The 11,786-nt window shown below is 37.0% G+C and overlaps 1 protein-coding gene across 1 annotated transcript in view; it reads right to left on the bottom strand.

The window, feature by feature from the left end:
- Nucleotides 1–777: 777 nt before the first annotated feature.
- The window catches only part of LOC132490490 (EGF-like and EMI domain-containing protein 1), a 505,293-nt gene continuing 494,284 nt past the window's right edge, over nt 778–11,786 (bottom strand). Inside the window, 6 exon segments of the mRNA XM_060098831.1 lie at nt 778–865; nt 867–911; nt 2,906–2,989; nt 2,991–3,090; nt 5,513–5,635; nt 9,705–9,842. Of these exon segments, the coding sequence (XP_059954814.1) occupies nt 778–865; nt 867–911; nt 2,906–2,989; nt 2,991–3,090; nt 5,513–5,635; nt 9,705–9,842 (578 nt within the window).

The raw sequence follows: 11,786 nt of genomic DNA, 5'->3' as shown, positions 1-11,786 counted from the left end.
GGCCCGTGAGCCATGGCCACTAAGCCTGCGCGTCTGGAGCCTGTGCTCTGCAACGGGAGAGGCCACAACAGTGAGAGGCCCACTTACTGCAAAAAAAAAAAAAAAAGAAAAAAATTTATAAGGGAAATTTAAAAAGAGAAAAAGGAAATAAAAATAGTCAATATATTCTGTTTTTATTACTTGGCAGTTTTAGTATCTGCAAATATACCTCCATTTAACATATAAAGGAAAAACTTTATTAGAGGTATTATTTTTCAAATCATTGACACTTTCTCATGAGAGACATATAAGAAACTTACAAGTGTCATTGGCTGTACTTACATATTGTTTAAAAGAAAAAGAAAACACAAACAAAAAAGAGGCAGCAAACAGTCAAGCAGTTCCATTAACTGCACTTCGTAATGCAAATCCTTTCATTTTTATTTTCTTCATTGGGAGTAGCTTGCCAGGGCCTAATGATTTATTTAAATGGAGGGATTTTTATAGGCCTAGAATATTAGGATCCTTTATAAACTTTTATGTTCCATAGATAAACAAGAGACAGCACATCAAGTTTCCCAGGGAACACAAAATCTCCCATTTTAATCACATGTTCAGTTTGAAACCTTAGTGCTTCACAGACATTCTTTGTGCACAACAAATAAATTGGTTTCTCATCCATATCAATTGTTAACCTTGTTAAAACATTTTGGGGAGAACATGTGTAAAGAGCTCATGACCAACAGTTTACCAGCAGTAAAGGAAAATTCATCACTCTCTTACCAATGCTCCAAGTAATCACTTACATTCATTACAAAGAATGTCTCCCCAGCCAGCTGGGAAGGAGCATCCACTCTTTCCTTCCTGGCACCAGCCTCCATTCATCACAGCTCAACGTGCAATCATGTCCGAAGGTATGACCTAAACAGACCGGAATGCAATACCATCTCAGTGGACCCATACTGTCTACATCACTGAAAATAAAGATGAAACCCTTCATGTACCAAAAAACAAATAAACATGATCCTTGAGCACATTTCCTAAAGAGTCCCAGTAAAAGACAATAGCAAAGAGATACCTTTTAAAATAGAGCTTGGAAGTAGTCCCTAAAGAATATTTAGGATATTTAAGAAAGTAAAAAATGAAAAGAAATTACCATTAATTTCTGAACACAAAAATAATCAATGGTCCTGGCACTTCAGTGTTTTTCCTTCCAGGCTGTTTTATGCAAAGTTTTTTTTTTTTTTTTCCCAAGTAAGCCTTTTTACTAAGATTTAATATACATGCAGAGAAGTGCACAGAACTCAAGTGTACACTTCATACTTTTTTCTCCCACAGTGTAAACAACACCATGTAAATGCCTCCCAGATGAAGATATAGATTATTACCAACACCTCAAAAACTGAAAGGTGACTTGATGATTCTTAATCATTAGCCTTACAAATTAAGCTCTATTCTGATTTATATCACCATGGATTATTTTCCCTTATTTTTGAACTTTATATAAATGGAATTGTAAAGTGTGTACTCTTTGGTATCAAGCTTCTTTCATTCTATATAATGTTTATGAGACTAACCCATATTGTGTGTTCACTAGTTTATTTTTTATGGCTATATAGTATTCTATTGTATAAATGTACCATAATGTGTTTATCTGTTCTATTCTTGAGGGAAATTACCTTAATATGAATAAGGATGGATAGACTTTATCTCAGTTGTTTTTTTAAGGCTCATTCCATTTTAAGATTTGCCCCCGTTTCTAGATGGGGTCTTTCAGATGTCCCCGTTGAAAGCCTGTCATGTTTAGCACGGCTTCTCCACCTTGGCAGATTCTCAACTCCAACTTCTACCTCTCTAGCACCATGCATGATACTGCTGATAACTGTGCTTAGCTCCTTACTCTCTTTGCAGCTGTCGGTAGACTTCCTGGCTTCTCTGTCTGCATAGCCCATACATTAGCAAATGGCTCAAGGAGAAAAGTAGCACAGATTGTCCATCTCACTTGTCTGAGCTTCTCTTCTCTCTAGATCTTGGCCACTCAAGTTCTGACTGTCTTGGTAGTCCTTATCTATTTCTATTCTGACTTTGAGTAGCCAAAGTATCAGGAGTCTAATTCAGTAACATTAAAACATTTCTATCATTATGCAGATGCATTTATTGATATTATTATCATTGACCATAGCGTATAAACAAATCTGCTATTTTACTGAATGTCTTCTAAAAAAATCATTAAGCTTTGATGCTCTTAAAATACAAGGAATAGAGGGCTCTGAAAAGAGCAGCTCTGTCTTACAAAGAAAAGAAAAAGAAGCAGCAGACTGGCTGCAAACTGTTACTTTTGAAAGAGGTTATGCTAATTTATTCTGATCAGAAGTGATTTGATGCTTGAGTTCCATTGCATGGATATATAAGAAAAACTGCTCACATTTATAAAGATATTTTTTCTTGGTCCACTTGAGCATATTGAACCGTTGGTTCTCTGCATTTTAAAATTTAGAAAGGGTCTAGATTTTAAGGCTATTTAAGGTAAATTTTAACTATACCAAAATGACTTCTAGTAGAGTTTAAACTGTTAGAACTAAAAGGTCCCAATCCTTCTCTCCATTATGCTAATTCAAAGCTATTTTTCAGCTCCATTTCACTGTATCACATTTTCAATAGCTCCCACCCCCCCTGCACCCCCTCGTCCACACATACCTACATAGCAATCTTTTTTTCGTGCTAAAGGAAAGAAAGACAAAAGATGATGAATTTCATAGGGAGCTTTGAAGAAGTAATTTTGGTCCCATTTTTCTTGCTAATATCATGTTAAAACACTTGACGGCATTAAACATTGATAATGAAATTGTCTATGAAAGATTTATGTGAACTATCTAAAAATAGAGAAAAGAGGTGACTTTAATGAGATACATGCTTTTATGCATCAACTCTGTGCAAAGCAGTCAGTTCTCCTCGAATATCTTTCCCCTCTTCCTCCTCATCTTCTTCACCTTCGTGGGTGAGAGGCAGCCACATAATGAAGCAGTTGAGGTGGGCTCTTGAATAGAAGACGTGGAAACTTCACAATGTCTAATTCCTCTTCTTCTTCCTTTAGCTCATCATCATCTAAAGCTCAGACCACACAGGGAAAGACCTGGATTCCACATGCTGGTTAAAAGAAGGAAAAACTGAGCAAGGGTTGATGGGAAAAATGAGAGAGTCTGAACTAGACAGTCAAGGCAGGGGGCAGCTGAAAGGTAAAACTCTTAGAGAAAGCCATTTCAAACCGCCTATTGTAAATGAAGGTGAGAAGCAGAAAGCACAGAGTTGAAACTGCCGCAGAGAGAACAAAAGGAAAAGAAAGATCTCAGTCTGTGAAGAGAGAAAGGGGAGGACAGGTTGAGTTAAAGAATATATGGTCTCCATGCTCCCAAAGAACAAGACAAGGGTTGAAGTCAGTTAGAAGAGATTTGATAAAACTCTCCACAGCAACTTAGAGATGCAAGTTTTCCCATCACTTCCAATTCTGCAGCCTTCCTCACAAGTATACTCATAGGTTCCCACAGAGTTGATATATGGTTGGTCACAGACGATACTGACATCCAGACATTCATCCACATCTGGGAAAATTTAAACTGTCTGCTCTTAGGCGTTGAGAGATAAAATAGACGTTATGAACTCATGGGCATAGCTTTCACCTTTATTAACCAATAACAATGTATTGCTATGTAGAAAGCATAGCTCCAATTCTTCCTCAAATATATCCTGCCAATTACTTTTTCTTCACTCATATCCAAGTTTACCATAGTTTACCTACATAGACAAGGTTTTTCTGAGAGCTTGTTCATGAGATTTGAGGAAGAATTTAAAACTTACAGGGTCTTAGGCTGTGTACCATTTTGCAGAATGTTCATTCACTCTTGAATTATTCAATATCTAGGGTGAAGCCTTTATTCTATGCATAATTCTGTGCACAGTTTGTGGAGAATTTTAGAGATGGATGAATCCTAGGCCTTAATCTCATATGACTTACTGGTGTTATGTCCACGTCTGAGTCCAGACTTTTTTTTTTTTTTGGTACTTGGGCCTCTCACTGCTGTGGCCTCTCCCATTGCGGAGCACAGGCTCCGGACACGCAGGCCCAGCAGCCATGGCTCACGGGACCAGCCGCTCTGCAGCATGTGGGATCATCCCGGACTGGGGCACGAACCCGCGTCCCCTGCATTCGCAGGCAGACCCTCAACCACTGCGCCACCAGGGAAGCCCTGAGCCCAGACTTTGATCAATGTGTGCAGTATACTAAAAGTTCATTTATGAAGCTGAGTTTGCAGGCGTGGCCTCAGATTGTGGATACCTTTTCCATTTGGATGTGTGTACCCAAGTATGTATATTCACAGTCATCTCTTGGCTCACTCTGCTTAAGAACAGATGGTACATGAAATTCAATTTTTTTTGGCCCTGTTAATTGGATGGGAGGTGTAAGTGGTGATATGCTCTACTGTGTTTAGAATATATAGATATCATAGTTGTACGTTCTTTGCTGTTATCTATACTGCAAGGCTGGGGAGCTTGGCATCTATATGAAGAAACACAACTATCATCCTCAACAGAATACAAGAATTTATTTCTTTAATGCAAGAAACACTATTTTCTCTGAGGCCTTAAAGTCTTCTTATGTAATTTGACTATTATGGAAATAGATAACAATCTTCGAATCTTTGATTTCAAGAAAAGTAAGGTTCAAAATAATGGTAATGGTAATCACAAACGAAAATTTAAAGGTTATATATTTAAGGTAAACTTGTTAAAGTAATTTACAGCAATGACTTACCTGAGCCCTTCTTAAGGGTATAAAAAAGTGAATTAACTCTACTCACTGAATTCAAACTCTCCTATCATATAAAAATATACCTATCAGCTAGAAGTCATCTAAAAGGTAAGTGAATCAATTTCAACAAATAAGTTAGAATATTATAAAATGACTCACCTTAAAACTTGCATTATCTAGATTAACATCAGATATATAAAGGATTCTGATACAGATTTGGACTGTGGCTCATGAACCGGCAATCCTTTTGCTATTGCCCTTAAAGTAGAAGGACACTCAGTAATCACCTCTGATTCCAGTCAAGCTTGCCATGAGTAATTCCTGTGTCAGTGTGCTATGGCTTGCTGGAATCTCTCACTTGCCTATATATATTAAATTAGGTAAAAGGGATTATGGGCCGATGACTATTATAATAATAATAATAGCTACTTTTAGTTGAGTGATTTCTTGATGTCAATCACAGTAGCAGGCACTTTACATTTATTACTTTTCTTAATTTCCCCAGTAATCCCACTATTGTCTTCACTTTACTGATGAGGATTTGAGGCTCAGAGCACTGAGTGTCACCCAAGTTCATATCATAGAACATGGATGAGCCACAGAGAGATCCAAGTCTCTCTAGTGTCAAAGTCTTCCCTTCCCACCCTAACCCTCTGCCTCAGATATTCCCCCTCCGTTGATTGCCCCATCACATCAGGGATTTCACATTAGAGCTCAGCAATTCACCATCACATCCACAAGTAACAGAACTGATCCGAAAGCCTTCCTGACAACTGCATTCATAGCCTCCTAAATAGTTGATGCAGAGCTGGGTCCAGCAGGCTTCTCCACTCTCACATTCATCAAGGTCTAAAGCGGGAAAGGACATTTCTGTTACTTAAGGGCAGGAATTTAACTGACCTATGAAGGTGCTGATAAGCCTCACTTCAAAATTAAAACTGATTTACTAATCATTTTCTATTTCTCAGGTTACTGAGTACAGACATTGAAGAGACTATAACACAAAACAAATGAGGCCGCATTTGGATTTATGTTTCTGACATGCTTCTATGCCTGGTATTTATTTGAAAAGGATGTAAGTAATCTCCAAATGCATTTATAAGCACAGGGTAAGAGATCTCTGCTATTTTTCCAGTTTAAACAGCAATCTAACTGAACAAACAGAGAACTTGAAGAACGACAACAACAACAAAAAAAACAGCTTGAGAAGACGAGCCCAAAAATTCCATTTAGTGGACATTTAATAGTTGCAAAGAGGAGGCAGTCTTAGGCCCCCATGTGTCTGTTCTTCTGGAACTTCAGATGAAAGAACGTTCCCAAGCAAAAAGAAGTCACGTGACTGGGAAGAGAAGTGGATAAAGGCAATTTAGAGAGAAGGCAGATGATCATTTTAAATATTATGTGTTAAATTACAGAATATTTCAGGGCATTTGCTTGAACTTTTCAATGATGCTTTGACTGGGATGAGTTTTTATTTAATTGGTGACACTATTACCCTGGAATGTCCTATCAGATAAACAGCTTTCTAAATGATGATCTTTAAGTTTCCTTCAGCACTGTTATTCTAGAATTCTACAATCTGGCATGTGTCTTCCTTTATTTGCCCCACGGAAAGTGAAAATGCACCAGAAGATGTCAAATTGAAACCTTTCAGCCAAAGGCTAATCGATTTATCCTGAGTTTTGAGGGGATCATTTATAATATAATTGGCTAAAGGGTAGCAACAGACTCTTTACCCACTGCTTTCACCAGGCTAGACACCTGGGAATTGTGTGGTCAGGGTTTTTGACTATAGGTCCTTAGTTCAATTCTACCCCCTTTGTTGAACTGTTAAGTTGGGTGGCCTGTCAGTGCTGAGTTTACAAAATCCCACTGTTCCATAACTACATGAGCGGCCCCAGATATAAAAGGTCAGTGTCTCAATTAACCTTGGAAAGGGTACCAATGTAAGAAAATGCAGACAAGAGAATGGAAGGAAAGAAAATGCAATCAATCAGCTAAGGTTAGGGGTCACCATAAAATATCCAAATGAAGGTCATTTGGACACAAAACATTCTTTCTCCTGCAAAATGTCACAAGCAGTGCTACTCACAAAACTCTAGATGATATCTTTTTCCTTTCTTATATTAAAACTTCATTTATCCTTTGTATTACGTAGCATGAATATAGAGGACAAAAAAAACTTTAAAAACTTCAGTTTCATTTTATCTAAAACATTATCTTTTATGTTTTTTGGATTTTCTTATTTCAAGATTTTTTAAAAAGTTTTCTCAGATATCACCAGAGCCTCTAAACATATACGTCTCATGATTCCCTGTTCTCAACCAGTAAGGAGCACAATTGCATCACATAACTGGAAAAATGAATTCCTCGATCTATCATTTTATGACCCATTTTGGATTCTTCTTCTATTATCATTCCTCTGGGGTTATTTCCTGTCTCATGTACAGAACTCATCTGAAACCCCATTCTTCCTTTCTTAAAATGCCCTGTCCCTTCAACCCTTATATCACCTGTTTTCCTAAATTTCTTGATTCCTTTCCAGATCTTATTTGGTAAGATCTTTGCTTGCTTATTTTTTTTTTTTATTTTTTTATTTTTGCGGTACGCGGGACTCTCACTGTTGTGGCCTTTCCCGTTGCAGAGCACAGGCTCCGGACGTGCAGGCTCGTCAGCCATGGCTCACGGTCCCAGCCGCTCCACGGCATGTGGGATCTTCCCGGACCGGGACATGAACCTGTGTCCCCTGCATCGGCAGGCGGACTCTCAACCACTGCGCCACCAGGGAAGCCCACTTGCTTATTTTTTATTTTTAGTTTTTCTTCCTCTCTGATGATCATATTTTTCCTATTTACATTGGCCAATACACCAAATATTGCAGCATCACAGAGAAATTCACCTGTACTTAAAAATTTAGCCCTAATCAAAACTACAGCATTAATTGCAGTCAGGTGAAACAATTAAACATTTCAACTATGACTTCAGAAAAGCATCAAATGTAAACCTTGAAAAAACTTGACCTTCTGTATCTCCCCCACACACAGAGTCACTGAATAAAGCTCCAAAGATTAGAATAAATTTTTTTTTCTGATAACTACCAATTGTTAAATTTAGTGAACTTACTGCTGGTCAGACATTTGTATTTTTTATAGTTGTTTTTCAAATTGTGTTAACACATCTCTAGGTTTTAACCCTAATAAATTTTTGCATTTGGGCAAGACTGACCATTCGCAGACTAGAACACATTTATTTGTAAAAGGAAAGTTGTGTAAAAGGAAAGTTATGTAAAGGAAGGTTGATCCTAAAATACACTAAAAAGAAAATTGTTTAATTTCCCTCATGCATGAATGTTTTACAAAGTATCCATGGCCTTAATCTGTTCTCAGGCAAATAAGCCGAGTATGTATATGCACACTCCAAACAAATCATTGCCTTTACTCTAGTGAATATTTGGTCTTTAGGAATGAGTGTTATTTATTGTTGGAAAATGAAATAAACTTGAGCCGTAAACAAAACAATGTTGTCATGTTGACTGCTGAAATGTCATAAATATGCAATTTTCTACATTTTGACCCTGGCAGATGCTATTTTTTCTGGCTGTAAATAAGAACTTTACTGAACTGTACTTTTCAAAGAATAAGGAAAGATACCAAATTATAAGTTGCAAACAAAAGGTTTAGCAAAATTTCAGTTTCCCTTACCCAACGGTCAAAAAAAGAAGGTAGGAAGGAAAGGAAGGGAGGGAGGGAGCGAGGGAGCAAAGAAGAAAGGAAGCCCTTTATTTTTTCCAGAGATACAAATGTTAGCAAGGTAGAAAATTATAAGCATAATTTTCATTACAAAAAAGAAGCAAGGCAATCAGCTGGTTTCATTAAGTTAATCACCATAGACACTGAGAAAAATGCAGAAGGTGATGTTCGATCAAGAAATAACAAGTAATGACATTGTTTTGGTTAAATAATTTATGAAACCAGAATACTTCAAAATCCCTTGAAGTTCACTCTGTCACATTAGTGCCAAACTAAAAAATCCCAATGACTTAGGCTTTTGAAATTCACCTCTTCTCTTTTGGTACTTCAGTTTGCCTCAAATCATACTGTAGCATGAAATGGTTAAAGATTTTTTTTAGTACTCACATCATAATTTTTAAGAAAGGTGATATAAAGTATCACAAAAGAAAACAAGCAAATATGGTGTCATAATTCTCGAATGATGGCAAATTGTTTTAGGGGCTTGTAGGTGCTCTCAGACCCAGAGCACAGAGTAATTTAGTTTGATGCTCACTCTCCCTATTTTTAGTAGATATTCCTTTTTCTCAGAAGTTCTAAATTAAACATTTCATAATGAAGCAAGGCTGGAGTGGAATTTATTCTTCTCATTGTCTCAAATGATATAAGTTCTGATAATATGTTGAAAAAGTTATCCATTAAAAATAGTTTTGAGCTTGGATTTCCAAAGAATAACATCTTTTAAAGTTTTCTTTTGGAACGTAGCTACCTGCCATGTCAAAGGTGAACATGCATCCAAATTATCACCAAGTTGAAAACCAATGAACATGATTGCTTCTGCTTGTGGTGGAGAGAATTAGCATGCATGGTGGCATTTTTGTATGAATTACAAATTACATTAAATGGTTAGATAGGCCTTAGAATATTTCCCAGAAGTAAAACTGTTAAGTCCATATATTTTGCTAATAAGTTTTAAATCTCCTTTAACTTCAAAGTAAATATCTAAACACAATGATGTCTTCTGTCAATTAGTATTTCTTTTACATTTATCCAGTAGCCAAAGACACTGTTCATTTTACTTCTTGCAGTTTGACAGATGTGGCTACATTAGAGCACTAAGTATTAGAGAAGAAAGGGCTAAATGAATCCAGGGCAAGCTCTGAAGGAAGATGGCATTTACCATACATTACCTATGCATGTTTTCTCATCTGAATCAAGCCGGTGTCCATGGTTACAGGAGCAACAGGGCCCACCAACTGCATGTTCACAGTGACAGGAACAACCACCATTATCCTTTTCACAGCTATTGACAATTTCCAATTCAATCCCTTTCCAAAACAAGCAAAAGAGAATAATTAGCATAATAACAGAGAAATCTGAATATATGGCAACAATGGGTACACTCTCTCTGTTGGGAGATGACTAACTTTATTGGAAATCTGTCAACACTCTAAGCATATAAAAGTAAAAGTCTGAGGACTATTAAGCATTGTAAATATCTATACCATATCAAAACGCTAATAAACCTATAAATAATGTCAAATTGACAGAGTGTGGCAGAAAGGTAATGAGTCCACCAGTGGTTATTAAACGTATCTTAAAGGACACTTATGTCTGGGAATTTTCAGTATTTTCAGAATGTAAAAAATATGTGTATTGAATCAATGATCAGAAAGCAAATATAGCTGATATATCTGTTCTCAAACTAATGGTATGTTAATATCTGCCCTTCTTTTAGGCTGTGAGTACATGAAAATACTGTTAAAAATGGCTTTGGAACAAAACTATGAACAAAAAACCAATGAATTAGCTGATTATATGTAACTGGTATCATGTTCATATGCTAATCAGCTTTGATGTATACAAGAATCACTTATTACATAAACATTCTCTTACTTTGAGCACTGATTTGCTGATCGTGGTACATGCCATTACTTTGGGGCACTTTGGGGGGCATCCAGCTCAGTATATAGATGCCAATTTTCCTGAGCCCACAGGTATTATAATCAATCATTTTCTAAGTGAGAAAATGAAAAATAAAAGAATGTTTTGCATCATTGTTAAAAATATGGAATTAGATACTCTGCTATTTTCACCATTGGCCTCTACTGTTCTTCGTTTGTGTTGCTTGGACATACCTCTAAATGAGAGCGACTACATTGGTTCATTTCCTTCCATTCTTAACTCCTGAATCCTTTGAAAGAAGAAAGATGGGAAAGAACAGGACAAGGGCACTTAGGATTGTGGTATTCCTTGAGAGCCTATATCACCATTCAAACTGCCAAGGTATCTGCTATGTTCCTGTATAGTTACATGTACAGAAATCATGCTCCCTGGTTCCAGCTTCCAGTCTACGCTAGGCAGCAGCCATGTGTCCCAGGGCACCCAGGGCACATCCCTGTCATTGTGCTCATTCCTCTGTGCTTTCATCATCTTGTATTACCCAGCTCGTAACAGATGTTCAAAAATTGGTTTTGAGAGTAGAGAATGGACTTGAGGACACGGGGAGGCGGAAGGGTAAACTGGGACGAAGTGAGAGAGTAGTATTGACATATATACACTACCAAATGTAAAATAGATAGCTAGTGGGAAGCAGCCACATAGCACAGGGAGATCAGCTTGGTGCTTTGTGACCACCTAGAGGGGTGGGATAGGGAGGGTGGGAGGGGGACGCAAGAAGGAGGGGATATGGGGATATATGTATATGTATAGCCGATTCACTTTGTTATACAGCAGAAACTAACACACCATTGTAAAGCAATTATACTCCAATAAAGATGTTAAAAAAAAGAGTGCTAAAATTAATTTAAAAAAATAGGCTTTGAATGATTGAATAAACAAAAAAAGATTATGCTAATCAATTTATTGTTGAAAATAAGAATGGCTTTGGGTTTAGAAACAGCTAGTTTAGGACACAGCAAAATAAGAGAGCTAAAGGAAAGGCTGAAATAATTAAGGGAACTGATATTTTTCACAGTATGTTAGCATATACTCTGTAGGGATACATATTTCAAATTTTGACTCCTCTTCTTGTTTCCCTGTGATCAATGCAGCTGTAAGACTGCCAGAGGTACTTTACATATAAATGACTTTACTGTAACCTCATAAAGGGCTAAACTATAAGGGACTCAGACATGCACATACTCATCTAGAACTGGCCACTAGAAGTAAGCTGAGAGTCTGCATTCTTGATACAGATGCTACTGTTTAACTATCATACCTAAAAATATGCTTTAAAAAACTTTAAAACCTGATCCCCGTGGTTTCTCATA

The sequence above is a fragment of the Mesoplodon densirostris genome, chromosome 5 (genome assembly GCF_025265405.1).
Source record: "Mesoplodon densirostris isolate mMesDen1 chromosome 5, mMesDen1 primary haplotype, whole genome shotgun sequence".
Classification (NCBI taxonomy): Eukaryota; Metazoa; Chordata; class Mammalia; order Artiodactyla; family Ziphiidae; genus Mesoplodon; species Mesoplodon densirostris.
This window is presented reverse-complemented; position numbering and strand designations above follow the sequence as displayed.